Source organism: Cnephaeus nilssonii (genome assembly GCF_951640355.1).
Source record: "Cnephaeus nilssonii genome assembly, chromosome: 12".
NCBI classification, from domain to species: domain Eukaryota; kingdom Metazoa; phylum Chordata; class Mammalia; order Chiroptera; family Vespertilionidae; genus Cnephaeus; species Cnephaeus nilssonii.
The window spans coordinates 57,953,390-57,972,886 of record NC_137083.1 but is presented as its reverse complement, the minus strand read 5'-3'; the positions used below and the strand labels follow the sequence as shown (position 1 = coordinate 57,972,886).

Sequence of the window (19,497 nt, the reverse complement as noted above, 5' to 3'; positions counted from 1 at the left end):
GGCTGTTGAGCAGGTAAGTGCGAATGGCCAAGCAGGCCGGCTGCTCCCGGATGAGCAGTGTTCACTGTGAAAAAACTCGCGGGGGCACTGCCCGTCCCACTCTGGGCCAGCACACAGCTCTCCAGGAGCCCAGAGGAGGAACCCTGACACTTGGCCTTAGGGCTTTTGTGCTGCATTTTGGGGGAATCACTGTCCCACCCTGCCTTGAATGGGTGAGGATACAGGATTAAAATAAGTCCACAGAACCTTGACTCTGGCCTGGTGGTTGCTAATAGCTTTGTGCTCTGGACTGACAGGATTCTGCAGACTCGTCTTGTGCAAGTCCTGTCCGAACTTTAAAACCTTCCATTTCTCTAAGAAGCTCTGGTTTGCTTTAGTGCGAAATGGTATTTTCCAATCACAATCTGAGTGCTGGAGATAATCATTGCTATAGAGTTGGTCATTGTTTCTAGGCCTTAGAGTGGACCGAACCAGGAATATATTTATTTATTCCTTCCTTTCTTCCCTCCTTCCTTCTGTCCTTCCATCCATGTATTCATCTATTCTCTCTATCCTATTTGTACCTATCAATCTACATCTGTCCAAGCTGTTTATAGCTATCTAATCTATTTTTAGATAGATCTATCTGTATCAATCTATAAATAGAAGATAAAGTACCTCCTCACTTCACATTGATACTTGCAGTTGTTTCAAGATTACATTGAGCTTTTACTTTACCCCCTGTCTATTTCATCTGAACCTCCTTTTCTTCCACACCAAGGACATAGAGGATGGAGCTAGAATATCCCATAATTACTCTTTTTTTTTTTTAAATTCCACATTACACCACAACAGTATCAGAATACCAATACCAATACCCCCACCAACATGATTACTGAAAGCATTGGATGTATTTTGCCTATATTCTTCCCATTACCCAGCCCCCATTTTTCATTATGGTAAAATATATAGAGAATAAAATGTGCTATTTTAACCATTTGAAAGTATACAGTTTGGTGACATTAATTATATTCACAATGTTGTGCAACTATCATCACCGTCTTTTTGCAAAACTTTTTAATCACCTCAAACAGAAACTCTAGCAATAATACCCAATTCTCAGCTACTCCCACTCCCAGGTAACTTCTAATCTACTTTCTGTCTCTATGAATTTGCCTATTGTATATATTTTACGTAAGTGTCAATCACCCCATTTTAAAAATAGTGTGTTGTATTTATAATGTCAGAACATATATCCATCACAGACTGCACGCTCTCCTTAGCTGTCACTCAGTCCTGGCTCTGTGGGTAGCTTAGCATTCATTGCTCAGTCCCAGCCCCTTACATCGATGTCTCTTGAGTCATTTTGCTTATATGAAGCTTGTTCTCTAGGAGATTCCTTAGGAAGGTCTATGACAGGGGTCCTCAAACTTTTTAAACAGGGGGCCAGTTCACTGTCCCTCAGACCGTTGGAGGGCCGGACTATAGTTTTAAAAAAAAACTATGAACAAATTCCTATGCACACTGCACATATCTTATTTTGAAGTAAAAAAACAAAACGGCAAAACACCCGCATGTGGCCCGCGAGCCGTAGTTTGAGGACGCCTGGTCTATGGGGTCAATATCCCTTGTTGATGGTGTTCTCTGCCCTTTATACTGAAAGTCATTTTTGCTCTAGTATATAAAGCCCATGGCCCATTTTGCCTTGAATATATTGAAGATGTTACTTCATTTTACTTTATGCAAAATATTGCTGTAAAAAACGCGATGACAATTTGATCTCTTTTCTCTTATAAGTCATGTCTTCTCTTTTCCTAGCTGAACATTTTTTTTCCCCTTTTTCTTCTAAGTCCAGTAATTTTACTAGATTATGTCTTGGTATTTGTCATTCTGAGCTAATATTCTCAGGTATGTTGTGTGTTCTTTCATAAGATATAGTTTTGTTTTATTTTTTATTTCAGGGAAGTTTTCTTTAATTACAGCCTTTAACATTTGTTCTGTTCTTTTGCTTTGGTTTTCTTCTTGAGAAAGAAGATATCATTTTCTTGTTTTCAATATTTGTCACTTTCTCTCAAAGTTTTCTTCTCTTGAATCATTAAAGAATTATTTTGAGATAATTTTATATTCACATGCAGTTGTAAGAAATAATATAGAGAAATTCTATGTATTTTCACTATTTTCCCAATGGTGACCTCAGAGCAATAGTGGAATATCAAATCCAGAAAACTGATATTGATGCAGTACCAGCCGTATTAGAATTTGCCACTTTTGCATGCCCTCACATGTGCTCTTAGTTCTATGCAATGTTATCACGTGTGTAGATTCATGTGAGCAGCACTGCGGGCGAGGTACAGATGCTTTTGTCACAAGGTCCCTGCGCTTCCCTGCTATAGCCGCAGCCGCCTCCCTCTGAGCTGCCCTGAGCTCCGGCCACCAGGAATCTGTTCCCATCTGTATAATGTTGTCATCGCAAGAATGTCGTGTAAAAGGAATGATATAGAATATGCCCTTTGAGATTGGCTTTTTTTTTTTTTAACTTAACCTCATTCCCTGGAGATTCATCCAAGTTGGTGGATCGTATGAGTAGCTCATTCCCTTAAAATGGCTGAGCAGCATTCCTTGTGTGGATGCACCACAGTCAGGTGAGCGATCCATCCAGGCTGATTCCGGTTTCGGCTGTTACACCACAGCTGCCGTGGACATTCCTGTACAGGTTTGGTGCATGTGCAGCTCCAGCCTGCCCGCTTCCCAGGGGACCCCATTGGCTGCTCAGGGTTCCCTTGTTCTCAGATCCCTCAGATGCTGCCCCATTGCTTCCTCTCTCCTCTTCCTGCACAGATTTGTGGTTCGTGGAGATACCTTGTCCCCTGGTTTGTGATACATGTTTTCCGTGGGCTTTTGCTCTCAACTTTTTCTGTTTTTCTGTGGGTATTCAGAGAGGCTGAACAATCATGTGACACCACCCCCATTCTTCCTAGAATTCACCCCTCAGCCATATGTTTATTTAAAATGTTCTGTTTATTCTATAATTAGTGTCATGAGTGGAATCCAACACTTTAGCTCCCCATGTTGCAGGAGGTTTTACTAGTAAACTCATTCTTTAGACCAACCCCGCAGGCCCAGCAGCCATGCCGACATTCATACATCAGCTCTTACTCATTAGCTGTTCCTGTGAGCAAGTTAACCTCTCTGGGTTCCAGTCTTCACGTGTTAATGGGGAGAATGATAGAAATAGCTCCATTGGCTTCCTGTGGTGACTGAATGAGGTAAAACATGTCAGACTCCTAGAATAGTGCCTGGGACATAGTAATTGCTCAGGTGAGTTTTAGTTATTACCATTTCTTTGCATATCGGTGTTCTAATGCAATAGGTAGGGATGTTAAAGTGAAATTCTCAGAGGGCAGTCTTACTTCTTTCATTTTGAAACCCGTAGGGGAATACTTCATCAAGCAAGAATTACCATACCTTACCATCTGTTTTCTTTTTAAAGAATTGTTAAGTTAGATTTACACAGACTTGGATTTCCCCGGGTTTTCTGTGCTTTGAATGTATTTTTGGCATCATATGGAGCGGGGACCCGCCTGCTGTGCGGGGTCTGCGCGTGGCAGGTGCTCAGTCTCCGCGCCAGTGCAGCTCGCACCCCTCTCTGGCGGAGCAGGCCCCGCACTGACCCTGCCCTGTGTTGCAGCACCCTGCCCAGCCTGGACGCCCCGTACCCCATGTTGGTCTTAGCCGGCCCTGTAGCCTGTGGGAAGCGAGAACTCGCCCACCGCCTCTGCAGGCAGTTCAGCACTTACTTCCGATACGGGTAAGTTTGTTCATTGGCTGGTGAGACTGCGGAAGGTTGGAGATTGCTAATTTTGACTATTGATTTGAAGCAAGTTCAAATGCGTGCATAGAAGGCTTATCCGCATCTTCGCCATTTATTACACTGTTATGTGCACTGTATTTTTTTTTTTTTACTTTAACCCTCCAAATGTTTAACCTTAATTCAGTGACAGCCGAAGTCACTCTCCAAGGTCAGGAAATACATGTTTTAATTACGCAGAGCAGGGTTGGAACGCGGGCTCATCCTGTCGCCGGGCGAGGTGGCAGCACGATCACCATGTTGTGATGTGTGACAGGCAGCCTCCCAGTCTCCCACGCCGACAGCACAGCATGGGCTCCTCACCCCCACGCCCACAGCACAGCAGGGGCTCCTCACCCCCACGCCCACAGCACAGCCTGGGCTCCTCACCCCCACGCCCACAGCACAGCCTGGGCTCCTCACCCCCACGCCCACAGCACAGCAGGGGCTCCTCACCCCCACGCCCACAGCACAGCCTGGGCTCCTCACCCCCACGCCCACAGCACAGCCTGGGCTCCTCACCCCCACGCCCACAGCACAGCAGGGGCTCCTCACCCCCACGCCCACAGCACAGCATGGGCTCCTCATCCCCACGCCCACAACACAGCATGGGCTCCTCACCCCCACGCCCACAGCACAGCGTGCAGCTCCTCATCCCCATGCCCGACTTTCTCCTTTGAGGCAAATTTCAGGAGAAGGGCTGAGAAGTGGCAGGCAAAGCCTTCCCTTTCCTTTCCCTCCATTAGCACTCAGCTCACTGCTGCTTTTCTGGAACAGATACGTTGCTGTGTAATTCCCTAATGACTTAGATAAAATAGAGGAAATCTCCAGAAAACTAGAACCTCCAGGAGAAACCTTCAGTTGGATTTCCAGACTTCCAAAAAGTTTCTGAGCATCAGATTTAGAATGCTCACTGTGGTCTTTTACACCCATTTCCGCTTTTATTTTTTCTGCATGGCAAATGAATTACTTGTAAGATTAGTGCTGTTTGTCTGTGAGCTGAGGACGTGACTGCGAAGATATATAGGGCAGCAAGGAAAATAAATGCAAATTATGTGCTAATGCTGTTACAGGAAACTTCCTTCCCTTAAGCTGCACATGTTCAAACAATGCAAATGCTACTTAAGCAGGTCCATTATTCAGATATCTAAAATTACATTCCTCATCCACACCACCTCAGGACACAAATACTAAAGAATAATTTACTCGCTAATATATTTTAAGTACCCTGAAGTAACACAAATAAATTAAAACTTAATTTTAGAAAAAAAAAGTATAGAGTGCCATTATGCTCATATAGGGGCACTGGACCTGTAGTGAAAGATAAGTGAACCCAGAGAGTGGAAGGTCAAACCAGGGCAAAGGGGTGTATCCTGACTAGTGTGCTAATACGTAAGCCTGGAACCTTCTAGGAAAACCAAAGAGAGGAGAGTCAAGATCTCCTCTGATCAGGATTCCTCACACTTCCTGGGAGCCGATTACGTGGCCAGTGGTTGGTGGCCTGTCCTCCCCCCCTTCCGCCCCTCCCCCCGGTTAGGTTGTGGTATGCACTGCTGAGGCACGCTGGGTCAGAGGTGTTTTTGAACTCATCACCCAGATTCTGACCCCATCTGCCGCTGCATTCTCACCTGGATGGGCCCTCCAGTTATCCATTTTCATTACATCCTGTATTTCCCCTCTTAGAATGCTTATTCATCGTGCGTGTGATGGATTCCTTTACTGTCTTTTCCCTGCTCATCTGTAAGCCCAATGAGGGTAGGGACCAATGTCAGTGATGCTCACCGCTGAGTTCTCAGGGCTCAGCAGGTGGCAGGCACCTAAGACACACGTGATAAATATTTGTTCAATGAATGAGTTACTGGTTGAGTGAGCAAATGGATGAACTAATTAATGGTATTATATGCAACTTTCATGGGAAATCACTGTAATGGGAAGCATAGGTGATTTTTCCCCAACCTCCACTGATGGGTATAAAAGAAAAGATGAAAGGATTCATTCATTTGTTCATCCATTCTTTCAATAAATATTTACTGAGTTCCTTCCAGGAGCTAGGCCCTGAAGATATAGTGGGAAGGAGATTGGCAAAGTCCTTGTCTTAATGAAATTTGTAATCTAATAGGGAACTCAAACCTTGATAGTGTCATGTGCCATTTGTATGGAGGCAAAAGATGGCAGAGCAGAAATTCTAAAATTAGCTGGTGCTTCTGTACTATTACTGCTGCTGTTGCTATTTTTCTCCTCTGGATGGAATTAGTGAACCTCCCTCACCGGTCCAGAGCATCGGCCAGCTGTTCACTGCATCCCTGGGGGCAGAGGTCAGGGCTTGTCCAATGGCAAATCACTGTAAGAATTCCATCAAAGAATGAATCAAAGATCATATCACTGGGTAGAAATGGGTCATTAGATAGCTAGTAATTTCATCAATTGAGAAAATAAGATAGTTACTACAATTTTATGCAGCAACTTTCTGATTAAAACCAATAATAAAACTAAGGTACATCAGGGCAGGTCATTGCTCTTCTTTATATTTTCTTTTCTTTTATTCTTCATCCAACATAAGTGTTATTGATTTTTAATTAAGTGAAAAGAGAAAAGGCATGAATACAGTTTCATTGTGGATATATGCATTTACAAGGTACTTTCTCTCATTTGCTTAAATCTCTCCTTTCCCTCCTTGTGTATTTTATTTTCTCCTGGTGTTCTGTCTCCCTTTTTAAATTGCATTGACCCAAGACCAAGGCACTCAATGAAGTTTTCATGTGCTAAATTGCATATCCAGATATATAAATATAAAAGCATAATTGGTGCTATAACGAATGTCACTGTGGCCAAGAGATTGTGCTCTTGTCTTAGGTTTGATTTTACTATTTGTTTCTGGTTTTAGAAGTAGATTGGGCCCAGCCGGCATGGCTTAGGGGTTGAGTGTGGACCTATGAACCAGGAGATCATGGTTCCATTCCTGATTGGGTCACACGCCTGGGTTGCGGGCTTGATCCCCAGTGTGGGGTGTGCAGGAGGCAGCTGATCAGTGATTCTCTCTTATCATTGATGTTTCTATCTCTCTCTCCCTCTCCCTTCCTCTCTGAAATCAATAAAAATATAAAAGGAAAAAAAAGGTACAGGGCTGCTCTGCTTTGTCTTCCTTTTACAAATTCTGAAGCGACGCCTGCCGCTCAGTTCCTGTGTTGAGCGTGCAGATTGGGCGCAGTGTGTAAGGCTACGCTGTGGGTATGATGCCGAGCCGCTGGTTTATCTCTCCTGACTGTCAAGGACACCAGTAGACAGAGGGTCTCAAGTCCCTGCCAGGGTGTGTGAGGAAATGACAGTGTATTCAAACAACAGAACAAATGTCACTATAATTTGACAGTCTGCTCTCTTTCCTGAGTATCCGATTTAAATGCAACATTAAGACCTTAATATTTACAGAAGTCAGAGTGGTATGAAGTCAAGAGACCTGAGCTGGGTGGGACCCATATTTAGTCCTGGGAGCAACACTGGGCTGCTCTGTGGCCTCGGACAAGTCATTTTTATAGTCACCTGTGAAATGGAGTTTATCGCAGCTGTTGTCCACTTCACACGGTGCATTTCTTTATTCGTGTTACAAATAGTCAGTGAGTGCCTACTATGGACCAGGCATTGGGAATGCAGCAGGAACAAGGTGAATAAGAGCAAGTCCTCCCCTCATGATTCCCGTGTCCTGCTGGGGAAGATGGGAAAAAAGCCTGGTACCCAGGTAAAAGAAGGCTATAGAGAATTGGTGATAGAGAACTATTGGGGTGTGGAGTGGCGATGCTATTTCTGACAGTTGAGTTGAGAATTCTATTCAGCTTCAGAATCCTGGGTTCCCGGAGGAGGTTCACGCACAGTGTGCACAAGTCCTGGCAGCTCAGGGGACGAGCTCACTTCTGCCCTCAGGCAGCAGGGGAGGTGGGCCCTGGACAAGCAACTAGGCTGCAGTTGGTGCAGGGGCCGAGGCGATGGGAGTGTAAAGAAGAGGTGCAGAATCCAGCAACAAGGGCTCAAGAAAGGCTTTTTAGGGGGGTGACACTTAAACTGAGTCCTGAAATCATGAGGGCAACCATGTGAAGGGATGAGAGAGGAACATGGAGAAAGTGCCATGGGTCGGAGACAACATGAAAACACTTAAGTACTAACTATTGTTCCACTCCCCTAAGTATTATTATGTGATGGTGGAGGAGGTGGCTCAGAAGGTCACCAGTAACAATGAGTAAAAATATTGTGTTGATAATCCAAACTTTGTTTCAGTGCTGTGGAGTATAATCACTTGCGATTTATGGGTCAATTTCAGTTTTTTCTAATATACCTTATACTGAACTCATTTCCATTTTGGATTTTAAGTTACGAGATACAGAGTAGATGATCTGTTGTATGTTTTCAGGGCCTGTCACACAACAAGACCCCCTTACTTTGGAGAAGGGGATCGAGTTGATTACCAATTTGTCTCTGAAGAGGATTTTAATAAAATGGTAAACATGGTAAGAATGTTCTCCTTTATTTTTATTGTACAAGAAATACATGTGCTCTGGTAGAAATATTGGAAAATAATAATAAAAAGAACAATTACATTTTGTGTTTGTTATGAGAGATGTATTCTTATTGGGTTGTTTTTCCTTAATCCACTTAATACATCATTGTCCACAGGCTGCTTTATGATCTTAGAGGAAGTATTATAAATGTTCAATAAGACTGATGAGTAGACGGTTTAAGAAAATAGAAGTAAAAGCACTGTGAAAAATGGTTGTGATCAGTGTTTATCAGGTTCCCCTGTTATTAACCAGATTTTACTGAAGACAGACAGTTCTCACAGACCTACGTGGTGCACGGAGCTTGTGAACTGAGCATTCCGGGGGTGGGTTCTGCCCAGAGACCTCCTCTCTCTGCTATCAGTGGGGCTCTCTCATTGCTGCCACCTTGAGCACTATGTCGTCACGGTGTGCTCCATGCGCCTGTCCTGTCCCTGACCCCCATGAGCCTTAGCCGTCCACTGTAGCGTCCCTGACTGGGAAGTTCTGAGTCTTGGAGGCCAGGCAGTTCGCTAGTGCACCAGAAGCCTTGCTGTTAGACTGGAGAAGAGTCCTAGTTTCTTTAAAGTCCATGTCCTTCCAATGAGGGTAGCTGCCCTGCATTAGCCTGATTCACAGGCGCTCTGGGCAATCTGACTCAATTCATTTTCCTAAAACCCTAATAATCTAATTGCTAGTAATTTATGACACCCTTGTTGCTGAGTTCATTTTCTTAAAGATAATTTATTTGTTCTTTCTTTTTTGTTGAATTTATTGGGGTGACATCAGTTAATAAAACCATATAGGTTTCAATCAAACGTAATCTGCATCCTGCATTGTGCACTCACCACCCAAAGCAATGTCTCTTTCCATCCCCATGTATCCCCACTTTGCCCACTTCTACCGCCCCCACCCCTCTTTCCCTCTGACTATCACCACACTGTAGTCTGTTTCATATATATTTTTTTTTTTCTTAATTTCTTTACTTTTGTTCTTTTTTTACCTTCACCTGCAAGGGGAACCCCCAGAACCTTTGTTTGTTTTATCTGTCAAAAGTGTATGCTCATGTCAATACACATCCACCCGTGACCCCAGTGGAACTAAAGGAATGTCTCATGTCTCCATCACTACCAGTGAGTCTGTGAGCCTATTTTCTCTTCACCAAGGGCCTTGCTTCTGTTTATATTGTCATTCTTTCCATCACCAAAGGAATCCTGCACCACTTTCCCCCTGAAATTTACGAAAGGGCCAGATTAAGGGTGAGTCTCTGTTTCTGCTTTTGAAAGACCACCACCCACCAGTGATGCCCTTACAGCTTCATCCTCCCTGCCCTCCCCTCCCCTCCCGCCGTCCTTTCTGTGCCCCACCTTCCCCAGTAAGGAGCCTGGCTTCTACCTCAGTGCACAGCAGCACGGAACGTTCCAGCGCAGGCCCCGCAGCAGTTTCTACGACCGACCAGCTGCAGCACGGAGCATGCTTCCTCTGAGATTTGCAGAGAAGCCCAAGTGAGAAGCCCTCCAGTCCCAGGCCCCTTCCCTCTGACCTTGTCCGAGGTACATCTCGGAGGTGCTGTGTATGCTCCCTCCTGGGCCTCGGTGCTGACAGTTCAGTGTAATGTGTCAGGAGTACTCTGGGACTTCACAGTTCTAAAGCTGTAGGAGGGATCCGAGGAGTGGTCTTGTTATTAGCAAGAAGCATTTTCTTAAGACTCTTTGGGTTGAAAGACAACTCTTTCCCAAAATCCATATTGATTTCTCTTGTTGGATTGGAGGCACTTTTTTCTCGGCTTGGTGCATCTGTTCTCAGTGCCCACGTGCTCCCCTGATGTTCCACACCTTGCCGATCGTACCCGTAATCAAGTCTGCTTCAGTTCCTCGTCAGCGAGATCACTGTACTCTATGCTGTATTTAGCCTTACCGTTTCATTCCCTCTACAGAAATCCTTATGTGTTTGAGAATCACTCATTTTCACCTCTTCTGCTGACATCTGACTTCAGTATAATGTTAGTTCCTTCAACTTGAATTTTGCTTCTGACGCCCTTCTCTTTCCTTAAAAGTGAGCTCGAGATTGTTTTACGAAGAGACAAACCTACACATTATAAACTCAGGACACGTTGCCAGTTTTGCTGATCGCGGCCACTCACTCAGCCTTCTGTGCACAGAACCCCCTCAGGCGGCCTGCCCGCCCCCACTTACCATCCTCCCTGGATAGATAACCCTGGCATGCCCCATGTCCACACACCCTCCCCTAGCACACCTCCCAACACAGTCATCCCCCAGCTGTCCATGGACAGCCACTGACCTACTTCTTTTGTGCAAATAAGAGGCTTCTGAAATATGATTACTGCTATTTATTAAGAAATTCACTGGCAGGGAGAAATGAAAGGAGTATCACTTAATCTTAATTTTTTTAAAAAAAATTAAGGGCCTGTTTTATACATAAGCACAGTGCATGAGTAATTCCCCCCTACATCCTTCCAGAAACTGTATTTGGGATCCACAGAGGGAGGCCCGTGTCCCCAAAGTAAACAAACTCGTAGTTATACATCTTAAACCCGGTTCAAGGTACATTTTGAAAACAGGGTGAGTCACAGTAAATAAGATAAGAACATACCTGGTAGATTATCTATCTATTATCTATCTATTATCTATTACCTATCTATCTATTGTCTATTATCTAACTATCTATCTAGTTGGTTATAATACATAGATTAAAAGAAAAGGAGTCACAGTATTTGTTCCACAGAGCAAAGAGGGTATGACACCAAGAGAGTAAATTATTGAGGATACTTATAGTTAACTTCCAGATTCTAAGACATAAGCTTCTTCTGATTAGAGGGGGTGGATTTTCCTCATCTTTCGCAGCAGACTCCTCCCCCGGAGCCCATCCCACCCTGAGAGGCACCCGGTGTCTCCTGGCCTTCTACCACCGCCCCTGACAGACAGCCGGTCCCGCCCTCACACATCTCCAGGACGGGGGTTCAGGAGGCGCAGGGTAGCTCGGGACTCCTAACTGCATGTTCTCACTGAGGATGCTGCCACTGGGGGGTCAGCCTTGCAGGTTCACTTCAGAATTTATTTCAAAACATGCACCTGAGGAGTCAGAGCTGCTCACGTTTCTGTTCCTTCCGTTGTCATCAGCCTCCCGATTTAGATTAGACCTAGTGGTTTCATAACTATAATATTGTCAGAGAAAGAGTCAGACTGTTTTGAGAGATGTGTTTTTACTTGTTTTTGTTGTTGTTGTTTGTTTGTTTGTTGCAAGGGAGCACAGCTTGGGAAGAGCAGGGCAGCTTATAAGGAAAAGCAGGATAGGTCTGTTCCTCGTGGCCCCTCTCAGCACGCAGAGGTTTCGGGAAGGCCCTGTAATCCGCGGCCCTCGGGTTTACCTGTCAGAGCAAGCTTTTGAGAAGGGAAGCTTTTCCGGGCCACCCAGGGCGCTGGCTGAGCCGAAGTGGCTGAGGCAGAGGGTGAACTAAGTTTTTCTGTCTCTAATGGAGGTTTATGGAGCAGGTTGGGCAGGAGGTGGGCAGGAAAGCAAAATGACCTGTTCTACATTTCACTCTCTCACATTTTGTCAGCACATTATTTCCAAAAACCTAATTTGTTATTGCCAGCAGAGAATTCTGAATAAAGTTCTCCATCACAGTCTGATGTTCATGTTCATAGGCCCATTGTTATATTATTGGTAATGTTGGTAAGTTTTGTGGACTCCTATAAAAAGTAAGACATCAAATAATTTTCTTTATATTAAACTTCATCATGGCAGCTGTTAGAGGAAAATCTTTGTACTTCTTAAATTTCAGGGGAAATTCATTCTCACATTTAATTATAATGATCACAATTACGGATTGAGTAGGGACACCATAGAAGGCATCGCCAGAGACGGTTTAGCCAGCTGTGTTCATATGGAAATCGAAGTAAGTGTCTTTCTTTCAATCAGCTTATTTTTAATGTGTGTGTTTGTATATTTATATTGGGGTGGCACCCTGCTAGGCACAAGAGGAATGCACACGGAGGCCTGAGATTTTAACTTTACAATTAGCATGTGGGAGGCAAGACACATAAAAATAAAATGACAGAAATTAGATTCCAATACAAGAAGTGTATTACTCATCATTTATGCATTTATTATGAGCAAAACTGCCGCTCTGGGTTTATTTTCTAAGCCATTTTCTCACTAGATTATCCTTTTGCTTTTGAGCCTGGGCTGTGTCTCTGTGAAGTGATATTGGATGAAGCCTGATTCTCACAGGGTGTGGAACTGGCTCCCTGTCCCCTCAGGGTGGTGGCAGCCATGCAGGTGACCTTGTGCCTTCATTCTCCGTGGGGATGCGGGCTCTGCTGCCGTTTGACTCCGCCGGTTCACCGGTTGCGGTATTTTTATTCTCTTAACAAGTTAGACTTGCAGGATTCAAGAGTGGGGGGCATTCTCTCTGCCCCAATCCCCCATCTTCCTGCACTAATCTTCTGTATTAATACACAAGTTTCTCCAAAGTGAAGATTCAAAGGAAAAGCATGAATATTCCACTCATGTGTTTTTAAAAATATGGCCTTATTAACTGAAAGGCTAAAGTCGGTGGTGTGCGAGCAGGCTAAATAGCCATCTCAGATGGCGAGTAAAGAAAAATTGAGTTTATTTAAGGAAAGGGGGTGGGGAATGGAGATATCCAAAGAGAAGGGCTACACAGCACCGAGCCAAAGGGTATCGGGCCCGTGATGGCAGCACAAATCTACTTAGGAGAGTGACACAAGGAAGGGCATAGAAGAAGCAACAGGAGAGCCAAGGCTGGGGAGAGGCTGTGACAGGAGCCAGCCAGGCTGCTGGCTGGTGGAGGAACAGGAAGTGTCCCAGGGAGATGAGAAAAGAGGGCCCTGGAGACAGATTCAGGGGGTAGCCCAGGATGAGCTGCTGCTGCCCATTGCTCCCCTGGTTGCAAGTCTCATGGGGTCCCTTGGAGGTTGGGGGAAGGAGAGGGGAAGGGAAGTGGCAGGGGCATGCTCCTTGGAGGGAGAGCGCACACTGGGTCCTTTGTCCTGAGCACATTTGTCTCTTTCCTGCAGGTGGAAATCTTAGGGGAGGTCTCAGGGGAGAGTCTCAATAGACCATTCATCAGGTTCCAGGTGTGCTCGTTCAGGGTCGTGGCCTCCACTGAGTGGTCGGTGCCAGGGCAGGCGGTCATTAGTCAAGGCAGCCAAGGCACCGCTTGCCTGGTTTTGCTGCTTTTCTAGGCCTGGAGCTGAAATACAACTGAGGCCCAGATGTTGTCTTTAGAGAGGCAAGCGCCTAACCAGTGACGTGAAAGATCAGGGGTCCAAACCATGTGACCAGTGCTGTGCTGGGGGAGGATAGGTTACCCTGGGGGCAAGGTGCTTGTCTCCCCAGTTTTGCCCCTTGCTAGGCATCCGGGTCTTTCTGCCCTGGTGAGTTTCTGTACCTGGCCCACTGTCCTTGCTCTGGGGGTCTAACATTTTTGTAGCCAGAAAAATATATATAATACTTTTCCCAACTTCAAATCCTGCTCGCCCTGTCGTTCAGCATGGGATTGGGTTTGCATTTAAGGAGGTTTTCATTGTTTTTATAAAAGGCCTTTTCCCAACAGCGTCTTCCTTGGACAAGGAAGAGGTGAAAGTTGATGCATTTTAAGAACCAAAACTCTCCAGCTCCCTGCGTTCACCTGTTTGCAGCTCAGCGGTTCTGAGTGTAGCTCCTGGTTTCCCATTTTCCTCCCTGAGAGCATTTTCCTGCTCATTTCCGAGAGGTTGAGTCCGTAAGTCAGGCTTTACTCCCAGTTCTCTCCAGTGAAAGCATTTTCCCAACTGCTCTTGCCATTGACTCTTAGAAATTGTTTTTGAAAAGAGCCTGTATTTCTTCCCCTGAATTTTTAAAACAAAGATTTTGAACACTGGGTGAAGCTGCTGGTGAGAGGACTGAGCTGGAAGGAGCTGCCGGGTCCATGAGAGTAACTCTCTCATTTCCCTGATGAGGAAACGGGCTCAGGTGAGGGTTTGCACGGGGTCCCCGGGAGCTAACACCTCCACCTGCGCGGCTTCCCGCTGTGAGCCTGGGTATCGCGGTGTCTGGAGCTGGGCCGTCCTGAGCTCTGGGGTGAGGCTGTGACAGGAGCTGGTGGAGGAACAGGAAGAGTCCCAGGGAGATGACAAAAGGGAACAGAGGAGCCTTCCTCTCTGGTAAGATCTCTGTCCTGACGCTGCCAGGAGGCCTTTGGAATGTAGACCTGAAGTCACTCTTCAGTGATAAAGAAGCAGTACTGCCCTGCGTGTACCTATGTGTATCAGGCCATTTGCTTTTTGGACAGTCATGTTCATTAGAATGATTAGTTAGAGCAGTGGTTCTCAACCTTTCTAGTGCCGCGACCCTTTAATACAGTTCCTCATGTTGTGGTGAGCCCCAACCATAAAATTATTTTTGATGCTACTTCATAACTGTAATTTTGCTACTGTTATGAATCGTAATGTAAATATCTGTGTTTTCTGATGGTCTTATGTGACCCTGCTAGCGGTTCTCAACCTGTGGGTCAACCCACAGGTTGAAAACCACTGCTGTTGGGGGTCACCACAACATGAGGAACTGTATTAAAGGGTCACAGCATTAGAAAGGTTGAGAACCACTGAGTTAGAGGATACCAGGTAGATTGAGTTCTTATATTTCCAATGATAATTTAATATTTGATGAAGAGGGAGCAGTAATGAAAATCCAATCGAGATATTTATAGGGAAATAATAGCTAGTTATTTCTTATTATAAAAGAAATTCTTAAATATACTATTACTTAGTATACTTTATGTTTTCAGACATCTCCAAAATTATTTCTAGATCCTGTCTCTGTGTCTAATTTATTATCTTTTTTCAATGTGCAGGGTGTAAGAAGTTTGAAGCTCACCTATTTTGAACCTCGATATATCCTGGTGCTACCCATGAACAAGAAAAAATATGAGGGACACCTGCGGAGGAAAGGGCTCTTCAGTCGCGTAGAGATTGAATTTGCTGTCTCCAGGGTGGACCATTATATTAAAATTAATCAGAAATTTCCAGGATTTTTCGATGCAGTGATCAATGCAGGTTGGTAACTTGCAGCAGAGTTTTGTTTCTGAAGATCACTGGGGGGAAATCTGCTTCAAAGTAGATTGTTATTGTCAGCTGAGTGAATTACTTGTGGTTGTAGGACTGTGGCTGTTTTCTTGTTGGCTCCCTGCCAGGAGTTGTCCTCAGTCCCAGGGTTATTCCCAGGTCCTGTCCATGTCGTGGGGCCATCCTAGAATGTTGCCCACCACAATATTCATAAACAAATGGAGCTAAAAAAATTGTTACCGTCCACAGTTGCCAATTGACTGTATGTTGATAGGTTTCTGTTGCTTTAAAGTACACTCTCTCGTTTGCCACAGATGATCTGGATGCTGCCTACCAACAGCTGAGTCAGCTGGTTCAGGAGTACCTTGGATTGGGTGAGGACACCGCCCCTGGTTTGGCTCCACCCGCAGGTACAGTGCTAGCCATTTGGTGCCAGAATTTGTGTGTGAGGAGAGGAAAACAAATCTTTGAGTAGTTGAATACTTATCAACCAGGCTCAAGCTGCGTGTAACTCCTTAAACCCCACACTTCCTCTGGGGCCATCCTCCCCACAGACGGGCCACGTTGAGTGAGCCCCCTGGGCCTGTACCTCTGCTTGTCTTGGTGGCCACAGGGGAACCTAGAGGACTGCCCTTCAGGGGTGTGCGGGGCAGAGCCTGGGAGGCTGGCAGCACACCAGGCATGGTCAGCCTCACGGGTCAGAACGCAGCCTTCCAGAGGTTTGGCTCCCAGAGGGTCCCTCGAGATGGTGTTCTGCTTGGCAGGCTTGTATTTACTGCTGTTTTAGTCCAAGAGGTTTCTCTGCATGGCCCTGTGAGCCAGCCCTGGCCCTGCCGCTCCTTCGGGCAAACTGCTTACTGTTCTGAGCTTCAGGTTACTGCCTCCTAAATGGATTTAATGCTCCCCACTGCCTCATGGGTCATGTGTGAGCAGCAGTGATGTAGGATATGTGAGTGCATCTCCTCAGAATCTAGGATTCTAAAGTTAGAATTTTGGAACCTGCGTCATTTGAGATGTATTTATAAGGTTCCCCCAGATCTACCTCATACCCACTAGGATGATTACTATTTAAAAAATACACACACAAAAAAAAAATGTTGGCATGGATGTAAAGAAATTGGGAATGTAAAATGGTATAGCTGCTCTGAAAAACAATATGGCGGTTCCTCAAAAAATTAAAAATAGAATTACCTAAAAAAGTAGAAAAGGAAAAAAATAGAATTACCATGTGGCCCAGCAATTCCACTTCTGCATATATGCCCCCAAAGAACTGAAAGCGAGATATGAACAGATATTTGTACGCATGTGGTCATAGCAGCATTGTCACAACAGCCAAAATGGGGAAGCTACCCAATGTCCATGGAAGGATGAATGGATAAACAAATGTGGTGTATGCATCCAATGGGACACTATTCTTCCTTAAAAAACAAAGCAATTCTGACATATGATACACCATAGATAAACCTTGAGAACATTATGCTAAGTGAAATAAGCCAGACGCAAGAACACAAATACTATATGATTCCGCATATAGGAGGCGAACTCCTTAAAGACAAAGTAGAAGAGTGGTGGCCAGGGGCTGGGGAGTGGGGCAGGGTTTCTGTTCCCCAAGAGGAAGGGAATTCTGCAAGACGGGCGGTGGTGATGGTTGCACAACACCGTGAGTGTACCTAACGCCAATGAATTGTGCTCTCTAAATATGGTTAACATGGTAAATTTCATGTGACGTGTTATTTTACCACCATAATAATAAAAACAGAAGGTGCCACCAATGGGCGGAACCACATTCAAATGTTGCTCGTTGTGAAAAGCTAACTGGAGACGTTGCTGCTGTGTGGATGCCCACAGCTTGGTGTACACGTGGTTTCTAGCCCCTGTGACTCTGACCAGGTAGGACAGAGCCAGTGCGTCCTGCCAGGCGGGGGCAGGCCCGGGACCCTGAGTCCACCAGTTACAGTGGCTGTGCTGTTCTGTAACTTCACACTCTCTCCAGGTCAGAGGCCCCGGGTGTTCCAGCATGCGGGCAGGTGAAACTGCTACCACCCTACAGATAATGATAGATTCCCCGGCTACACGTGTCTCTGAGAGGCGAGTAAGGAGAGGACGATCTACCCTCTGTAGTGCCCCTGAGGAAAGTGTGCCCTGTGTGAAACAGGCACGGGCAGAGGAGTGGAGGGCGGGCTCAGTCCACAGTCCCGGGGCGTTGGTGTGTTTGCGTCAGGCAGCGGCTCTTTAGCACCTGTGTCCGCTCTCCCCCCCCACCCCCACCCCAGCAGCGCAGTCTATCTAATGAGGCCTCCGTAGCTTGATGGAAGTTTCTCTTGAGGAAATCTGGCTCCCTTTGCTTTAAATCCTTGCCGACCCAGCAGCCTTCTCCTGATCTTTAATTTGGTCCCCTGGGTGGACCTGTCCCGGTGGGGGCTGTCCCTTACGTTAGAACACCCTGCCCCATCCCTGAGCCAGGCCCATCTCCCACTGTAAATTAATAAATTGGTGTTCTGGCTTTTAAATCAGCCCCTGTGGGTTTGGATAAACACGAGTCAGTCCCCCGAGCCTGACCAGCTCTGAGTAAGGAGGAAAGGGTGCTTCTGGGTCCGTGGCTCTGGGGCACCCCTGAGTGGTGATGCCTGTGCAGGACTCTGTCTCTGACTCAACAGCCAGCGGAAGGGGGCGGGGGGGCAGCAGGGGAGGGAGGGGAAGAACCATAAGGGGATGGAGGTGGGGTGTCTATCTCCATCGTTTCTTCTTCTGCAACCGCCAGAAACTCTGACTGTTGCGTACAGTTGCTATTCAGGAAATTAATAGGCCAGATAATGTGTGCACAGGAAAATGGACTCCCATTTTTAAAGGCATAATAAAACTTCATTTTTTTGCACTAATTAGGTTAGCCCTGCCTGACTTAATGAAAAGTATGAATTATAGAATTTGTAAATTCTCAGATCATTTAATAATTGAAACAGGGCCATCCAGTTATTGACTAATAGAATTCCATCTTTCGAAAAGCAGATGGGAGTGTTTGTGATTAATATATCAAATCACTAAACCGAACAGCCCCTGTTTTTCTGGCCGGTTTAGTATTTTAGAATATAATATCTTTTTCTTAAGACATCCCATACTTTCTTATTTATACAGTTAATTTGTTGGGGAAGTTTTTTTTTAATTTCTCAGTTGATGGTTTAAGGATGAATTTGACTTTTTTGTGGAGCCTAAACATTATTCAGGTGAGTATTAAGAAATTCTCATTAACATTGTCCATATTCTAAGCTTTTATAGCATCTCTAGTGGCCCAAGAGTAGAGCCAAGGGCCTCTGAGACTCACAGCTGGGAAGTATTGCCAAGGCTCACTGAGGGGGCGGGGCCAGGTGTTTACAGGCTCACTGAGGGGGCGGGGCCAGGTGTTTACAGGCTCACTGAGGGGGCGGGGCCAGGTGTTTACAGGCTCACTAGGGGCAGGTGCACCACAGCTACCGCCAGGTGAAGGTCAGGACTCCATCAGGGTCACTGCCACAGGCCCTGCCGGCTCTCACCTGTTTGCCTGGCACTCTGATGTTAATTTCTGTAGTTTAGGTATATCTATATAAATGTTTATATTAATTATATAAGTGGGACCCCTAGAAACAAAAGTTGATAATTTCAATATAGTGGAATATTTTATATATATAACTGAGCTACCAAAGGTAAGAAAGTGAAATAATAAATATAAGATTGTGTGAAAGACAGTTTTGTCTGAACAATTAGAAACTGGACTAAAAGTAGGAATCCTTAATTTTGTATTCTCAATGTCACCAATAATAATTAATTTAGAGAAATCACTTAAACTCCCATTTCTTTTTTAAAAAGTCAACTCTATGTAATATTATGAAACACTGTTAGAATCCAGTCTTTGGAGCTGAGGTGTGCCCAGCTGGTTAGAGCATCTATGTTACATGTTAGTACACACAGTAACCTGATGGCCAACGGCATTCTTTTCATAGAAACAGGGATCCTGTATCAAATTATTCCCAAATATTTGATGTTATAATAGACTAGAGGCCCGGTGCATGGATTCATGCACTGG

At 45.2% G+C, this 19,497-nt stretch overlaps 1 protein-coding gene across 1 annotated transcript in view; it reads left to right on the top strand.

Moving 5' to 3' along the window:
• LRGUK (leucine rich repeats and guanylate kinase domain containing) overlaps positions 1–15,940 on the top strand; it is a 59,731-nt gene extending 43,791 nt beyond the window's left edge. Inside the window, exons 11-15 of the mRNA XM_079786532.1 lie at positions 3,668–3,787; positions 8,226–8,322; positions 12,155–12,268; positions 15,230–15,431; positions 15,755–15,940. Coding sequence (XP_079642658.1) covers positions 3,668–3,787; positions 8,226–8,322; positions 12,155–12,268; positions 15,230–15,431; positions 15,755–15,915 — 694 coding nt within the window. The 3' untranslated portion in view covers positions 15,916–15,940. The remainder of the gene's footprint in view (positions 1–3,667; positions 3,788–8,225; positions 8,323–12,154; positions 12,269–15,229; positions 15,432–15,754) is intronic.
• Positions 15,941–19,497: the final 3,557 nt, after the last annotated feature.